Here is a 19,006-nt window from a genome sequence, read left to right on the forward strand (position 1 = left end):
CTAATGGTCAACATTCGCTGCAGTCGATCGTCGCTGTGTGTGGCTAGTAAGTTAATGTACACGTGCAAATATAACAGGAACCCTATGTGTTTTATGATGTAGTTATTTAATAGATCTATATGTATCTATGCTGCTGTGTGATATCAGTTTACTATGAGAATACTTTGTTATATATGTGTATATGGCTGCATTATAGATTATTCCCGAATGTTATATGTAAAATATTTCATTTTAATGAAACAGTAGATTGTATCCGGAATCCCCTGGGCGTTTTGTGTGTCGGTGTGTTTGCTGACTTTATCCCAAAGAGTAAACCTTCGGTTCAGCTACAAGCGTTTCATAGTTTCCGGACACTGTGCGCATCAGCCCAGAGCTGCTAAAGTAGGGAACCGCGATTGATTAACAGAAGGTCTGGTGCTGCTGTGCCTTTAATTATCGCCCCCTCCCCTGTACGTTTAAACCCTCAGTCAGTAGAAGCATGCTGGTTTCCTGGGGCATCAGCTGATCGGGGAGGGAGCACACTAGCCGGATACGTAAACACCGTCAATTCACTCAGTGATCAGGCAGTCGTGTTTGGCTTACATCGGATTCGTTTCGGATCGGGCTTCTTCGCTTTTGTACGAGTATTAAAGCTGATCCCTCCCCCCCCATCTCTCTCTCTTTTTTATATCTTTCACTCCCTTCTTAGCAAAATTAGGAGTAATAATGAACTCTGACACTTCTAGAAGTGTGTCTGTTGATGTGCGTGTCCTGATTGATCAGAACACACACCACACCACACACCCCCATCCAGGCTGTGATGGAGTGTTTAGACATGCATTGTAGTGATGTTTTGTACCTTGGGCTAGGTTACATGTTAAATTATTATTTATTATCATTATGTTTTATTTACTAAGTGCCAACAAATTACGTAGCGCTGTACAATTTAAGCAGAATATTAATACATACAGACACACCAGGAGCTGAGAATCCTGTCTGCGAGTAGCAATCTGGCCTTATGGTACTTTTACACAAAGTTCCTGGCAGGAACGATGGGATTTTGAGGGCCTCGCTCATGAGCTTACAATCTAAATCAACACTATGCAACTGTACTCAAAAAGTAATTCTGATTCACAGCTGGAAATAGGTCAAATCATCGTAGAAAACAAATGTTTGCTCCAGCAAGGAAGAGCAGTCTGTTGGTTGCTATGGTGATTAGACCACTTTTAAAAGTTGGATCACCACAATGTTGGGGTTCCTTGCATGTTTCTAGGCCAGGTATCAGGAGAACAAGGGGCTAATCATGAAGAACGCCAGCAAGAAATGTTTCGCAGGTGTCTTTACAGAGAAATATTCAGCAAAGATAACAAATTAAGAATTTTGTGTGAACCCTAAGTGTGCCAAAGGTTGCACCCGTGTCAGACGATATTATACCAACTTATCACGCAGCCATCCGTTGTGCACAATGCTGCAGTAGGAATGGGCTAGCGGAGCCCTCTTTCTTATTGTAGTTATTAGTTGGCAGGCAGTAGTATTGTGGAAATTGCCAAAATCTGTAGTCCATGAAACATGGCAGGAGACTCAGATCTGTGCACGTCTGACTCGCATGTGACATTGCAGATGGGTGTGACAGAATGTCCATCTGAAAGAAACCGGAAAGCTTCCTGGTGCTCTAATTCACTTCCTCTTCTGTTTCTAGGACCAAGGACCTTGCCGCTCTGAACAGATACTCAGACTCCACGTTATGGAAGTGTGGTTATTTTAGGATAAAAAAGCTGAAGAGGTTCAAAGGAAGTTAAGAGAGGGGAAGAAGTGAAAGGTGCATTCGTAGAGGACATTATAGAAACTATGTTTTGAAAGGTCACTTGGTTTTGATAGTAGTTTTGGGCATTGTCGAGAAACAGCCCACTTTTCGTATGCCCATGGATGTCACCAAGTGGCACATGTCTACTATATCTGAAAGTCAAGAAGCCGTCGTTTCCCACCTCTTGTTGCAGTCAGAAATCTTGGATCAACATGACAATTCTATTACTGAGGATGTCGACGTGAGTATGAATATTGGTATTGCATATGTACTGAGAAATGATAAATTACTAATTAAATTACTAAACACAAGGAAGTTCTGGTCCATGTGATAGATTAATATTAATTATAAAGAACATTCTCTCTCCAGTGGCCCATAATGAACCTTCCTGGTACTTAAGGCGAGAAATAGGGCTTCTCAAGCAATTTAAGTGAGCATCATGAGAATGGAAGTCCACTGGATCATATAAGGGTGTCTATCCTTGCATTAGACATACATTCTGCTTTTCAGATCTTGCCCTGTTCTCTGGTACATCAGAGTTAGTTACATATACCATGTGTATGTAGATTTAATCATATCTCCATATATCAATGCCAGAAGCAGAATTTTGTGCCTGACGCACAATGATTTGGGTAAGGGGAGAATTTATCATTGTTTTACTTGACTGTTGTATTCTACCTGTCACGCGCGCTTGCAAGATTTCTCATGGGCTGCCCCTATCCTGTGGAATGCCCTTCACCTGTCCATCCATCGTTCCCTTTGTCTTCAGTGCTTCAAAAACTCCCCCAAGTCCCGCTTCTTTAGGAGCCTATGCACTTTACGCATTATTGCCATTCCTACCATTTTCCTTCAGCTCTTGTTTCCTGGTCGCTCTCTTTCAGACAATATTTATACTAGTGTGGCCGGTCTGTCCCTTCGAGTGACATTTGCATGATTTTTCTTGTGATTGCTTGCGTGTTTGGATTGTAAACCTTGCATAACCACATTCATGCACGTTATAACCACCACCAGCCAGCAATAGCTCATGTGATATTATCAAAGATATTAACAAAGATCACCTTAGCATACGCTGCTGTGTAGCTTATTGACAATATAAATATGCCACACAAAGAAAGAAATGAGGGGAGTCGCCCTTTAAACTGCTTAACTTTTAGTTCAAACTTCCAGGTTAATATATACACAATGTTTTTTGTGTGGGTATATGTGTGTATATATATATATATATATATTACACACAGCTAGTACTCGCTAAACATCTCTGGTTTAAGTGATGTATAACAAAAGTCCAAAGTCTCCCTACGTTGTCTGCCGCCCCCATCGGAATTAGGGTGACCATATCAGCCATGTTTTCCAGGACACATACAATATTTACATATTGCATGTGTCCTGAAAAACATGGCCAATGCTCACCCTACCACTTCCGTGTCCCTGTCCTTTCCCTTAGCTGATCTTAGTTCCAGGGACAGGGAAGCGGATGGCGGAAAAGGTAGGGAGACATTGACAGAGAGTTTTTTTTTTTTTTTTAACTAAATAACGTTGAACAAAAGAACGTTATTCGAGGACCAGCTGTGTACGTCTAATATAACATACTTGTCCATGATTGCTGCTATTAATATTTTGGTTTTTCCCAGTGTCGAGACGTGGGGAAACTGAATGCTTCACTGCGTTGTGCCTTTGTCAGGACAACCCCAGATTGCAATGATACAGACGGATACATAAGTTACCTGGAAGGGGCATTCTGCACATTCGCCCCACCTCTGTTTCCTCTTGTTATCATATTGTATGTGAGTAGCTTTAATCACAGGTGTTTGTGTAGTATATTGCAAAAAATGAAGTTGTTTGAAATGACAGGTAACAAAATGGCGAGACGAGTGAATGATGCTGGAGTTTTACTCCACAGAGAGGGTGGTAGATAGATGGATCAGCTTCCCACCAAGCAGCCAATTTAACACCTCCCAACATTAAGCAATTTAATTGATAAACCCAGTATCTGCTGTTTATATACTTGATTGTTGTGGCTTTTGGGGCTGTAGAACACAGTAATGCACTCATACCAGCTCCTAGGAATGGGAGACATCAAAATAGGCACACTGGGGTTTTAAAGCCAAAATGGAAAGTTTTCTTAGACTGAATGCCTTGCAGGCTGAAACACTTGTAACAAATCGTTATCTATCCAAACAGGCAGCATGTGTATGTTATCTTTATTATCTTCTCCTTTAGGTCCTGTGGCTCCTCTACCTCTTTATCATTCTAGCGGTAACCGCAGAGAAATTGTAAGTAGAACTGGTACATTATTTTGTGAACTTGCTTCCCAAGTTGACTTGGAGTTGACACAGTAGTCCTCATTATAGTCGTCCAATTATTAATATTATCACTTTTATTTAGGGGCAGATTGGTTGTGTAATTTTGCCTTGTAAGCGGCTCCTACATTCTGCCGTAATATCTTCCCCTAATTGTTCTTTTCCTATATAAGTATGTGGGAGATGTCTAATTGGTGCATGAGAGTTATCTGGCTGTTTTCAGTTTCATAGATTCCAACTTTTTACTATTTCGCACTGCAATGTGTAGGGGGTAGAGGCATTTTGTAATAATGATATTGTTAAGGCTATATTATGTGAAAGAGTAAATCATCTGCCAGAATTGTTCAAGATGCGTTATTGGCCTTTATTTTTAAAAGCCTTACCCTTGCTCTATTTAGTTGTGTTTTATTACTCTGTCACTAATTGTTCATACCATTTCTTTTGCATTTTTACAGTTTTTGTCCCAATCTGTCTGCAATTTCTCGCAGCCTCAGGCTTTCACACAACGTGGCAGTATCCTTTCTCCAGTATCTGAGCTTTAACTATAAACCTATTTCTTTATTAAAGCCTTTATATAATGTTAGAGGTTTATTATTATTATGTATTGTTTTATATAGCGCCATCAAATTCCGTAGCGCTGTACAATGGGTTTATGTGATAGTAGCATGGTAGGGGCTTACTGGTGCTGGTAGGCTTTATGCGTAGAAGTGCTGTCATCTTCCTTGACCTTTAACCTGCATGGCGTCACTTTCCTGGCATTTGGAAATGGCGCACCTGATGTCTTCAGTGCCCTGGCAGCATTTTCAGATTCCAGGACAGCAGGACTGGCTATTGGAGCACTTTTTGGTATGTCTGGGTAGGAGGTAGAAGAGATATAAAATTCTATTGCATGTTCTCTTTATGTGTGTACTGAGTGGGTAAAATATGTGATCCATGTGTGTTTGTATAATAAATTCAAAGGGGAAGTTTTCCTTGAGCATAAAATACAATGAAGTATACAGTAAAGTTGGTTAGCCTTGGCATAAACCTGTTTCTATCTCATTTTGTTCCAATAAACTTATTTTATCAGTAGACCTGGAGGCTGCCATTCTTGTCCCCCGTGTAATATTTTGGATGACTTTTTCTGCTCAGACACCACACTGAGCTGATTCTTTATGGCAGTGTTACAGTAATCCTGTTTCTCTGTGGACTTTCATTAGTTGGAGAGTAATCTATTCTGTTGTTTAACAGCAGCAGTATGATAAGACGTGTTTGTTTAGTGTGTGTGTATACACATTATATATAAATTAATGCTGATGATTAAAACTGAATGAGGTGTTTATAAAACTAAACTTTTACTGCATTGTTTGTAAAAAAAATAAAATAAATAAACAAACAAAAAAATAATATATATATATATACAATGTATAAATACTTCTAATTGCAGTGTATGTATGTGACATCTTTTTGCTTATACCAGGTGCAGGGGTGTTTGTCACCACTGTGGTGGCCGGAGGGATTGCGTTGGTGAAACCATTCACAGCTGCGTCTCGTCCTTTTCTAAGAGACATAGTGTTTTACATAGCAGCTGTCTTCCTCACCTTCTATGTTCTGTACCAAGGAACTGTGAACTTGCCAGAAGCCCTAGGTGAGCAAATATGCCTTTTTATAGTCCCCAGCAGACTAGACCAATTTCCTGCACCGTATGTCTTTTGTCTGACCCAATTTCCTGATGGTTTTATCAAATGCATGCGTCACATTTTTGTAGTGCCAACAACATCCCATTTTTGTCTTATCCTGTGAATTTTACTATTGTGTTCTGTCACTCACAAACACTGCTATGTACGGCCAGCTGTAATTCTGCTATTGTGCCACATATTGCCACATATTGCCCCTCCAGCAACCATCTAGTGACCTAAAGGTTTGTTTTTGATGATTTCTACTGCGATTACCCACAATCTTTGTTTCTTGGTGTTCTATTTTATTTCCATTATTCTGAGCATATCCTGTTATTTTATACCCTGTACAGTCTACTTGCTGCTGTATCTGACTTATGTCCTGGTAGTTGTCCTCTCTACTTGGATCTATCGGAGGATGCGTCACAGGGTATTATCTGTTCCAAGCCTGCAAGAACCAGGTAAACCTTCTTTTGTTTTTGTTGGGGAAGGTTGAGCTAGGCATCTCAAATGTTTTTACTTGAGTGTAATTGGGCAAACACCTTGACAAACTGATGATAAGGTTAAGGAGTTATTTAATTCTGTGAAATTCAGTATTTCGTTAGAGAGCTTAAATTTCTTCTGCAACTTTAAAATTCAAAATAATATTTGCTGCTGTTTTATAATGTCTTGTGGGGGGGAAAAAACATATAAAGAGACAATTCAGGCTATTGTCACAGTCTTTTTCCAAAATAGAGTTCAATGTGCATTTAAAAAATAAAAAAAGTAGACAGGGATTTGATCTAATGATCTAATAGAATGTTGCACATCTAATACCACCATTATCCAAACTGTCCAATAGCTGTAAAACAATTTTCTTTACTATGCTGGCGGTTGATCTATAGCTAAATCAGATCAACATGCAGGGAAAAAAATCACCTGATCCCTGCAAACATGGGCCTTCCCACCTGTCGGAGCTTCCCACAATAAACACTATATGATCAAAAGTAAGTGGACACCTGATGATCACACCTATATGGACCTGTTGGACAACCCATTCCAACACCATGGACATTAATTTGGAGTTGACCCCCTTTGCAGCTATAACAGCTTCCACGTGCGCAAGAGAGCTTTTCTCCTTTGGACTAGAGCTCCCATGACCCTCAAACAATAATGATGAATGCATTCAGAGCTGTAACCTGCAGACATGAGTGGACCACAAAATGGTCTCATATTTGTAGAAATGATATTCTTTGGTATAACTATGGCATATAACTCCCAACATGCGTGTTTCTGTAGGAATTTTTGACCATCCCTATCCCTGCACTCAAAGCGTTCATACGCATACATCAATATGTTACATTCTATCGGTGTGTTAGTTGAATATGTCCTTTTTTTCCCCCTTTTCTTTAATAGAGCTACTGACAGAGTCTGAAGACGATGGTGTTGCCACTCCTCATGGCTCGGAGTATGGTATGGGTTCAACAGACACACACACACACACACACACACACACACACACCTGACTGAGCATACATTTAGCTCATCTGGTTCTCTCGCAGGAGATGAATATCAGCTCCTAAGCCCCATCCAGTGCAGCGCCTGGCAGATCTTTGTCAATGCTCTGAATCCAATAGATTCTAGAAAATGGAGAGTGAAGCACTGGCACTGGAGACTCTTTAAAATCATAAAGGTGAGTGGATATAGGCAGGATTTAAAGCAGAGAAGATGAGGCCAAGACAGAATAATGTGTGATCCTCTCATATGTTGGTTAAGACTGTAAATAGTGATCAGGGCCGGCCCAAGGCAAAATGCCGCCTGGGGAGAATTTTAAAATGCCCCCCCCCCTTATCTACCCTTCCTCTCCCTCCGTCCCTGCCGCCCCCATTATCTACCCTTCCTCTCCCTCCGTCCCTGCCGCCCCCCCCCCCCTTGTGCTTACCTTTCAGCAGTCCTGTGGCGAGTCTCCCTGTTCGGTCTCAGTCCCGGCTTGTAATGCTGAGCACTGGAAATCTTCTGGCACTCAGCATTACAAGCCGGCACCGAGACCGAACAGGAAGACTCGCCGCAGAGGAGAGAGAGAGGGGCGCCGAGCAGGTACTGACAGCTTGGTAAGCGAAAACCACTCGGCGCCCCTTTCTCTCTCTTTCGCTTTTATAAAAAAAAATAAAAAAATAAAAAAAGGGCTAGTTGTCCATTGTCTGGCCGGCCCTGATAGTGATGGAAGTCCATTCTCAATGCATACAAAAATGCTCCAAGTTTTAAGGGACAAACTGTTGTTTTGGGGGGGTTTTATTGTCTAGTCACACAGTTATCTAATTGTGGAGTTTCATGGACTTCAGTGTATCACAGAACAATAATTTGGCTATTATGGTCCCTTTTTACAAAGATGTGTCTAGTGCTGTGATGTATTTCTTCTCTCAGGTCCCAGTGGAAATGCTGCTTCTCTTTTCTGTCCCTGTGGTTGATCCAGATAAAGAAGACCGAAACTGGCAGAGACCCCTGAACTGCCTGCAACTAATAACAAGCCCCCTTCTTTGTATATTCGCTATTAACTCTGGGATCTGTAAGTTCCAATCGGATGTCTAACTCTCATTCGTGATAGTACACAATCCTGTGCTCAAACCACTACTCCTATTTTTGTTTCCAAGTTCAGTATTTTTTTCAGTTTGTTCCAGATCCCTCTGTGGGGCAGCTTTAAATTATATACAATTTACCCTAAGTGATATGGCTTAATGTACAAATGTTTGGAAAACAGGTTGTGATCTTTGTACTTTATTTGCTTTAGATGGTCTCTACAGTATCGAGGGTGTGATGCCAGTCTGGGCTGTTGTGACAATTCTTGGAGCTTTGTTGGCACTTCTGGTTTTCTTCACCACAAAGAATGAGGAACCACCAAAATATCACTTTGTAAGGCCACCAGTTATTGTGTGTATGTGGGCTGTATGTGTGTATTATTGCTATTAGATTATGGCATCTCCAGGTTTGTTCTGTGAGCAATATGCGCAATTAAATTAAATGTGTGGCTTTGTCTCCTCTGCTACCTCCAGATCTTCTCCTTTGTTGGGTTCTTGGCCAGTGCACTGTGGATTAGCGCTGCAGCCAGAGAGGTTGTAAATCTATTGCGTACCTTTGGTGTCATTTTTCGGCTCAGTAACACTGTGCTGGGGTTAACTCTTCTGGCCTGGGGTAATAGCATAGGCGGTAAGTATACATTTTAGGTTTTTCTATTTTTTCTTTACAGATCACAGTTGGGTATTCTAGAACCTAGTAGTTCATGCTATTTTTCATTGACAGATTTTGTGTCTGATCTCACACTGGCACGTCAGGGTTATCCTCGTATGGCATTCTCTGCCTGCTTCGGTGGTATTATCTTCAGTATCCTTTTTATGTTTGTATTATTATTTATCTTTTATTTATATAGCGCCAACAATTTACGCAGCGCTTAATACAATACATATATTCAAGGGGTATGACAAGACGAGAATTGACAGACAATCGATATATTAGGTGGAGAGAGCCCTGCTTGCATGCTTACAATCTTGAGGATAATATTAGAGGATATAACTTCCAGGGTGTGTAAGCCAAGACTATGTTGGCATTAATGTTGTGTTGTGGGTACAGGCAGTCTTTCAGTGATGATTGTTGTGTACCACTAACATTGTGACCAGCCCTGGCACATATCACCTAGTCTGACTTGCATCGGGGCACACTAGCATATTGAAAACATGTAAAAGACTTGAATACATAACTGCATGCTTTGCCCATTAGCATCCCCAAAGCAACAAGTAACCCAAAACATGCTGTATTACTCAAAACTAAGAGCACCAACCAAGTATAGCAAGACATCTTACAGCAGGAATCTATATTTTCCAATTGCTCTAGTGTTTTTATTTGAAACCGCCAATAATGCAGGATCTGATACTGACTAATTTGGCTAAATTTCATAAGTTGGTTCTGCATTTGTCAGCCAGGCCCCAGGTAAGCATTAAACTAAGAATTAACAAACTATTTTAGAACTGTATTGGAGTAGAATAGATGACTACACCGATTGAACACAATTTATATGTCTGATTCACTTAAGTAGATGTTTGCAGGACAGTGCTGTTTTAAAACATTGATTTTATTATGCTTTTACCTGGGCCAATCATGAGCCTAGCTAGCCCGGTAGAAACATAATTAAATCTGTGGAATTTTTTGCCTCGCTGATTAAACTATGCATTATATAGAGCCTGGTCACTTCTTGGAGAAATGTATTTTTCATTAGTGCGCTGTAGCCAATTAAGAGGTCAGTGTGCTTTTTCCTTTACCTATACCCAGATGTTCTGATTGGAGTTGGATTAGGCTGTCTACTACAAATGGGGCCGAACAAGACAGTGTTACAGGTGAGTGGGCATTCAGGACTTCATTGGGACTAAATAATTTCCATGTATTGAACGCTTGATTCCCCAACCCCTTCCCATGTTATCTTGTTTTTGTTGTTTTTTTAATATTGATATTTTTGAATTGATATAGCCAAATCATGGGATCTTGAGTAAACTAGGGCAATAGCAAGTGCCAGGCCAAGAAAAACCAAGATATGACTTGAGCAAAATGTGTCACACCTTTGGTTGCAAATAGTGCTTCTTTACTTACTCTTACTCTTTTTTTACACAGCTGGAGCCCCAGGGTCTATTGGTTTGGATCCTTGCTGGTGGTCTTGGAATAAGTCTGATCTTCTCCCTGATATCCGTGCCTGCTCAATGTTTCCACCTGCGTCGTAGTTATGGCTTTGCCCTGCTGGTTCTCTATGCTATATTCCTAACTGTGGCCCTATTAACAGAATTTGGGATCATCAGACTGGCATCTTCGTGACACAGAGAAGCCATTATCTGAGGGAATAAGCACCTGGAAACTCCATGCCAATGAAGCAAGGGTCCTTCTCGCACATGTCCCTTATCACTTTAAGCCTTTGATTGCTGCACTACCAACTCAGGTTACACATTATTAACTGTATTTTATTTGAACAAAGTTAGAATCAACCATACATTTTAAATATTTTGAAAAGGTCTTCTACTGGAAGAAAAAAGGCACATCTTGGGTGTGTGTGATTTTTATTTTTTTGTTTGTTTTTTGTAATGCTAAGTAGATATAGTATTTTTCAAACACTTATTATTTGTCATGTTTTTGATATTCTTGTGTTTTTACACCCAAGCCACTCAAGGGAGGGCTGGACCCTGTTAATTTAAATGATGAAATGTATCGGAAGCCAAACGTACCTTCTGAAACATCGAACAGTGAGACCTGTTGGAAAATGCATACTACAATATACTTTTAAATTTCATTTTATTAATAAAATAGACTTTTAATAAAATCAAGATTTTATGGTATTCTGCAGCCATGATTCTCTGCTGTATAAATTACTTTCTTAATTGAAATAATTTATTTTTTTTTCTTTCTGTTGGACACTTTTAAAAAGTTTTGAACATTTATAAGTGTTATATTTTATAATTTAAGCTAATAGGGAGCTTAAGGGTGGTTAAAGAAGATGCACCACAATGCACAAAAAGCACTCCAGTGGCAGTGTTTTCATGCAACTTGAGCGACTAGCAGAGCATGTCCTGTCTCTTTAATTCAGGGGCAGCTCCGCCCTTCATATAAGAGAAGACTTGGCACTGTAGACTCTTCATAGCATACAGTGAAATTGGAGAGTTTAAATGCTTTATTCTTCTGGTGTCTTTAGGCAAAGTTTATACCCTTAGGATGTTAATTGTCATAACCTTTCTGGACCTCCGATATCTCTTCTTAAATGACTCCTATTTATGCCCAGGGGCTCTGCCTCAAAACTGGGCTCAGGTCACCCTATCGGGCCCCTGGATGCGCTGCTGCTGAACGGCCCAGTTACAAGGGAGATCTCTGATCTCTCCAGCTGGCGGATTTACACTATAGAGGACTGTGCCGCAGCTTCCATAGAACTATGTACCTAGCAAAATACAGAGGCATCGAGTTCTACAGGACACTGCAGTAAGGACAGCAGCCTTGGAGGGAGAGCTACCCTGAGTCAGTCAAAGGGCCGCACTCAATGTGAGTGAGAAGTAAAATATTCTGAATCAAGTCCTCTATATACAAGCAGAGGTTTCAACTGTGATATATGTGTGAGCAAAGAAGAGTGCCAGTTGGGGGCTCTTAGATATCAGCAGGACGGAGCTGGGATTCCACATTGGCCATAGTGCATTAAGGCTAACGGCCAATAAATCAGAGGCAGTCTAGCAGGCAGTATGCGTATTTATCAGGCGGCAGCTTTTCCTTCTGTTTTATTTTTGGAAATTGTGTGTGTATATGTGTGTATATATATATATATATATATATATATTATATAAAATGTGTGTGTGTGTGGTTTCATATTGTGCATAATGGTACAATGTATTTTTTTGTCTAAAGAACTATACTGTGAATTTTATGCAGTAGGACCTTGTATGCAACTTGGAATATAGGGTGTATTAAGACATTGTTTGTATGTGTGGCCCCCAACCCCTTTCTTTGTCTCTCTCTATAATATGCAGTATATATATATATATATATATATATATACTGAGAGAGGTTGGATAATGCTTATGTATGCAAATAGACTATGAATAGTTCCTTCAAAATAAATGAATGCGCTAAAAGGTGAAACGTTACATTATTCAATTGCTGTGTTCTGTTTATCCGTTGCCTGTGCTTCCAAGATACATTAAGTTAGATGAGTCCTTTTCCCAATATCATTTTACAGTTTAGTTCTCTCTATAAAAAAGGAAAGCTGTTTAAAAGCTAAAATGAGCACTATATATGTATTTAACTAATGGACTAAGCAGGCATCTTCTCTTTCTATTCAAATTATCTGCATAATTATTACTACCCATTAGTATCCCTTGCCTGTTATTGAGTTAAAGCTGTTAATTGGCACAGGTAGACTTTTGACAGGAATGGAGAGAACGTCATGCCCTTGAGTTGATTATGCTGGTTTTAGAGCTTCCAGGAGGTAAACTTTAAGCCAATGTATACTTGGTTTCATAAATTTAAACTGCATCGCCGTCAACATCGGTGCCAGTCCTCGAGAACCGCTATTAACCCTCCAAGGGCCAGATCACCCAAGACTTCCTTTGTGAATGGATGCATTCTCAATGAATGTGATGCTCCAATTATGAGTGCTGCTGGTCAGAATGGTTATGAAAAAAAATAATTAAAAGTAAAATAAAAAAAAAAGTATGCCAACAGATTGTCAGCTGATCTATAGTTAGATCAGATGGCTAGCAGCCTGAAAAGAATGTCTAATCCCTTCTGTCATGCAGTAGATCAGACACTATCACACAGCCAGCCACCCCCACCTGTCAATCTATAGAATTTACACACAAATAAAACACAAATAATAAAAAATACCCCCAACCCACACCGGTGCCGGTGCGGGGAACTCTGATCTCTGACAGCCGGGGAAGGTCTGCGCGATGGACGCAGTCAACCCCCGCTGCTAGCCACACCTCCTTCCGGCTGCAGCGTAAAGAAGACTGCTGGCCTGGTATACAGCAGGAAATTGGAAGCACCGGTAAGTGTGTGTGGGGGAGTGTTAAATGGGGGAGAGACAGAAGGAAGACTGCTGCCCCGGTATACAGCAGGAAATTGGAAGCACCGGTAAGTGTGTGTGGGGGAGTGTTAAATGGGGGAGAGACAGAAGGAAGACTGCTGCCCCGGTATACAGCAGGAAATTGGAAGCACCGGTAAGTGTGTGTGGGGTGGGGGAGTGTTAAATGGGGGGGGAGACAGAAGGAAGACTGCTGCCCCGGTATACAGCAGGAAATTGGAAGCACCGGTAAGTGTGTGTGGGGGAGTGTTAAATGGGGGAGAGACAGAAGGAAGACTGCTGCCCCGGTATACAGCAGGAAATTGGAAGCACCGGTAAGTGTGTGTGTGGGGGGGGAGTGTTAAATGGGGGCATAGGGCATTTCTGGAGGCAGAGTGCTCTATGAAATGCCTTTTAACCCCCTGAACGCCACTCTGCCTCCTGAAATGCCTTATACCTCCCTATATGCCACTCTGCCCCATAATATGCCTTTTAACCCCCTAAATGCCAGAGTGGCATATCATGGGGCACAGTGGCATATAGAGGGTTAAAAGGCATATCATGGGCCACAGTGCCATATTGGAGTGGCAAGCCTGGGGGCAGATGTGCGTAACTGGGGGGCAGGTTGGAAAATACAAGGAAATAAAAACAAAAAAATATTTTTCTCAATCATAGGGTCGTCTTATAATCGAGCAAATACGGTAATTTGCGTGGGAGCACGAAAGAAAGGAGAATAGTGATTAAGGAATCATAGTGTAAAACACTGAAAAAGTCTCATTACATCTCAGTACTGTCATGTATGCCATGCCACCATTCTGAGGGCCCAAGGGATTACCGTGTCCAATGGGGACTTCCCGTAATTGGGAACATAGGGAGTCATGCCCCCCCCCCCCAATGGCAGTCTTTTAATCTGATACTAGCGCCTATGGTACACACTATTTGAACACAAACAATGTATACATATTTGTCTTGGTCTCGTCACAAGCATGAGTTGCTACCATATACTAAGAATGCCCTTCACACCATTAAGCTCTTTAACACGTCACCATAATAGGAAACCTAGGCCGGTGCTCAATTACGTCACTCGCAGCTAAACCACAAAAACACAACAAACATAGTGAAACTTGCTGAAGCCGTTACCCAATCAACAGTCACCACGCGCCCCGACTCTTCCGAACGTCATCAACTAACCTTCCATTCACAGCGGCAGCCTGGGGGACTAAGAGCGTTGTGATAGGCTAAAGAACGTACGTCTGAAGTGATCGACGTTTCCATAACCAATCGCATGGAAAAACAAGAAGTAGGCGGGGATGGATTGAGAATTCCCATTTGCGTCACCTGACGCGGAAGTCTGCTCGTTTACAGGTGATGGGGGTATGAAGGGGTATTAAGAGGGCTATTAAGATATGGGTTTAGAGAAAGTGGGGGCAGGGGGGTTGGTAAGGGTAGTTACTAAACTGGGCAGCTAATGTTTTACACACTGCTTAGAAGTCAGTTGACTCCTTAACTACGAAGTATAACACATAGTCAATTGGCTCCTCTCGGACTAAGTGTAATATATAGTCAATTGGCTCCTCTCGGACTAAGTGTAATATATAGTCAATTGGCTCCTCTAGGACTATAATACACATTTTTGTACTTTATATTGATTTTGAAGCATGAGTGAGTTACAAATACTATCAAATACACTTCGATGGTAAATTTATGAAATTGGCTAATGGTTATTCAGTGATGTGATTGATTATGATCTGCAACATGCAATAGATCTAGCCCAAGTTACTAATATACGCGCAACTTCTTTTTCTCGCTGCAGGTCTGTGGAAATATTCAAGAAAATGAACCTGCTCTTGGTGCTTGGAATTGGGTGACTGAGACGTCAATGGCAGTAAAGGAGTTGCAATGGGCAAATTTGGGGGTTCGTTTTGGGCTCCTGGCGGGGTTGCTGCTGTTCTCTGGATCATTCTTGGTGGTCCTATATCCCCTGAGTGGGCTTGAGGAGCACTATAGGTCAGCGCTGAAGGTTTTGCTGCAGTTTAACTTGTTCGGTAGAGATGGACGCACTCACCCGTATGCAGGACATACAACCGGTTTGGCTGTTGCTTCAACTGCATTTGACCTACTAGTGTTAAAGCAGAAACCTACATCAGGTAATATAAATGTAAACGGGAACTAGATTTCTGAGATAACATCTCTTTTTTGTGTAAACTTAGGTATTTGATGCCACCCCAACCTTTAATTAAATGTCTTCATTTTAATGCAGAGGCATAGTAGTCTTATCCACAGTGTATCGCTTTTTTTATCCATAATACCAACTAAAATAGCAATACATGGAAATATCACAGTTGTGTATGTGTGTGTGTATATATATATATGTGTATATATATATATATATATATATTATGTGTTGCCTTCAGCTGTTATGAACCAGGGTCAGCTAGATGTGTAATCGGGTAAGGTAAATATTTTGGTGAATATATTTTTCTTGTGCTTGCAAAAAAAACCCACCAAAAATAAAGCAGCTGAAACATTGGAACAGTATTTAAACTGTATATTTTCAACAAGGACACCATTTCATAATATACTGCTCCTGAGCAGAGGGCATATATAACTCCTAGATCAGAAACTACAAACCAGATGTTTAATATATGATGGGGAGGTGTCTTGGAATCAAATTAAAGGGACATACCTCTGTCATTAATAAATAAATATATATATATCCTATACATATATATGTAGTCCTACATTACTGCAAACTGGATATGTTCCACTTTATTCCATTGTTTTTCTTGCACAGCATATGTGGAAAGAGCAGTTATATTTAAAATCGCCAATTTCACAAATAATTGCTGGTGTTTCCATTTATGGGTGGTCAATATTGTATACCCAACAAAAACCAATAACACTATTTTTTATATATAGCTGGCTTACACTTGACATTGTGCAACAGATGTACCTTTTTATTTTTTTTAATAGTTCTTGCTGTATAGATAAACCATCTACCACCTTCTATGCTTATGCATCCGGCATCATAGAACAGTATCACAACCTGCAGCTTGCAATAATACTGGCAGTAGAAGCTAAGATAAATGTGAAGAAAAATAGGCATCCATTCTTCTTTATGTTATATATCCAAAGGTGTTGGTACATGGATTATTGGTAAGAATAACAATTTCTCATATTTTAGAGGTTAAATTTGAAGCCCAAGCTGCCCTGAACCAGGCGCTGGAAATGAAACGTCAAGGGAAGCGGAACAAGGCACATAAACTTCTCCATCACGCCCTGAAGATGGATCCAGATCACGTAGATGCTTTAAATGAGCTTGGAATCTTCTTGGAAGAAGAAAAGGACATTATCCAGGCGGACTATTTATATTCCAAGGCGATAATGATTTCACCACACAATGAAAAGGCTTTGATAAACCGTGATCGAACGTTACCCCTCGTGGAAGAGATAGATCAGAGATACTTTAGTATCATTGATAGCAAGGTCAAAAAAGTCATGTCCATTCCTAAAGGTAATTCTGCTCTGCGAAGGGTTTTGGAAGAGTCATACTATCACCATGTCTATCACACAGTGGCTATTGAAGGAAATACCCTATCTCTGTCTGAAATTCGTCACATAATTGAAACTCGCTACGCTGTGCCGGGTAAAAGCCTTGAAGAGCAAAATGAGGTTATAGGAATCCATGCTGCCATGAAATACGTCAACGACACTTTAGTATCCCGAATAGGATCCGTAACCATAAACGACATTCTGGAAATACATAGAAGGATATTGGGCTATGTGGACCCCATCGAAGCTGGTCGATTTAGAGTTAACCAAGTGTTTGTGGGTCATCATATACCTCCTCATCCCAGAGATGTCGAGAAACTGATGCAAGAGTTTGTTCAATGGCTTAACTCCGACGATGCAATGAACTTACACCCAGTGGAATTTGCAGCGCTAGCTCATTATAAACTAGTTTATATCCACCCGTTTGTGGATGGTAACGGAAGAACGTCTCGCTTGCTCATGAATGTCATTCTAATGCAGGCAGGATATCCAGCCATTACCATCAGAAAAGAACAGAGGTCAGAATATTATCACGTCTTGGAACTAGCAAATGAAGGTGATGTGAGGCCTTTCATCCGATTTATTGCCAAATGTACAGAGACCACTTTAGATCTTCTTTTGATAGCTACAACAGAGCATCCCGTGGGCCTTCCTGAGCCCAGTCCTGGGTGCAAGCAAACTATTCCCGTGAAAACCTGAACATAAGAGAGCCTGATTAGCAATGCCTTAAACACTCACACCTCTGAGGATATGCTGGATGAGGTATTCAACTGGCTCGTCCTCTTAACTTATTTTCTCATGTGTTGCTGCTGAATGGGGTTGTGACAACATTTCATATTCAAAGAGTAATATCCTGCAGTATGAAGTAAAGTGTATCTGTATTTCATATTCGTGCCAATTAAAACAGAACCACCAGACATGCAGCTACAACAGAGAACAATATATTTGTTAGCAATAATTGTATTACTTTATACTGTAGTTTATTACCTTTTTATTGCAATTTAAACAATGACATTATATTATTGTACTAATGTGGTGTGTGTGTGTGTGTGTGTGTGTGTGTGTGTATATATATATGTGTGTGTGTGTGTGTATGTATGTATATATATATATATATATATATATATATATATATATATATATATATAGTACTTTTAAAGATATAAGTTAGGCTTCTATAACCATTTTTGACTACTGATGTCAGTAAGGTTCAAGCACTTTATTTCACAGACGGGCTTTACTCACTAAAGATGGAGTTTACAGGGCGGTAGCAGCTGAACCTCACTAACTTTACATTATGAATGGTCAACCTTGTTGAGCTTATGCTCCAAGAATAGCTTTGGTGGCCATATAAAAAGCATAATTAAATCAATGAGGTTTCCTGAAAGTCACCTCACTGACTGATATATGTGTTATTATATAGGCCAAGCTTCCAGTTTTACAGATAAGTTTACCAAGCTCTCCTGCCACCTTTTTTTGTGAAGAAACCCAAGTCTTTTGCTTTCTCCATTCCACATATATATACATATATATAATCCTTCATCCCATGGCTCTTCTCTCTTTTACACCTATACTGCTCAGAGAAAGGCAGGTACCTAACTAGATTTAACAGTTCCAAATGGCACAGTCTGCAAACATATCGACAAAAAGGAAAATTCCCTGAGAGTCAGTGGTTTCAAGCAAATATATCTAAAAAGTGATTTTAGGGCAAAGAGCTTAATGTGAAGCAGTCACTATAGATATTGTGTTAACGATTGGTCCACATTTACCGATTTGTACCAGGTTCCATTAGAAATATGGCCCCCCATAATCAAACGGATCACTTATAGAGTGTAGACATTGTAAATGACTAAGTGTCCCAAACATCTGAACAATAGTGTATATATAAAAAAACCAAAACATGAATGAATATCTTTGTTGGTAGCCATATATTGTCCCTAGGGGGCAAAGGCATTCACTAAACTAGGACTGCATTACACCACATAATCAGAAAATGGACATTTCCAGCTTCTCTGCAAACTCCCTGTGTAGTGAATACACCCCACTACTTACATTCATAGATCTCTGAGGCCATGCAGCAATTATAAAGTAATAGCATCTGAAATCCATTACACCATTGGTAGATTTTAAATGTGCAAAATGCTCTACCAGTGATGTCATA

The 19,006-nt window shown here is 40.3% G+C and overlaps 2 protein-coding genes across 2 annotated transcripts; both read left to right on the forward strand.

Annotated features, from left to right (window-relative positions):
• The first annotated feature begins 1,901 nt into the window (after positions 1-1,901).
• SLC8B1 (solute carrier family 8 member B1) lies at positions 1,902-10,571 on the forward strand. The gene is made up of 15 exons (XM_089489428.1): positions 1,902-2,024; positions 3,415-3,567; positions 4,004-4,056; positions 4,539-4,595; positions 4,823-4,929; positions 5,543-5,710; positions 6,092-6,199; positions 7,134-7,190; positions 7,280-7,410; positions 8,142-8,283; positions 8,506-8,627; positions 8,768-8,921; positions 9,015-9,095; positions 10,038-10,102; positions 10,374-10,571. Exons 1-15 carry the CDS (start codon positions 1,902-1,904, stop codon positions 10,569-10,571), a joined length of 1,719 nt encoding a protein of 572 aa, XP_089345554.1.
• Positions 10,572-15,172: 4,601 nt separating this feature from the next.
• Positions 15,173-17,544, forward strand: LOC149290176 (protein adenylyltransferase FICD). Its single transcript, XM_089489389.1, has 2 exons — positions 15,173-15,440; positions 16,478-17,544. Exons 1-2 carry the CDS (start codon positions 15,173-15,175, stop codon positions 17,542-17,544), a joined length of 1,335 nt encoding a protein of 444 aa, XP_089345515.1.
• Positions 17,545-19,006: the final 1,462 nt, after the last annotated feature.

This window comes from Sceloporus occidentalis, unplaced genomic scaffold (assembly GCF_023333645.1).
Source record: "Sceloporus occidentalis isolate IW3139 unplaced genomic scaffold, rSceOcc1.0.p SCAF_40, whole genome shotgun sequence".
In the NCBI taxonomy this organism is placed as follows: domain Eukaryota; kingdom Metazoa; phylum Chordata; class Lepidosauria; order Squamata; family Phrynosomatidae; genus Sceloporus; species Sceloporus occidentalis.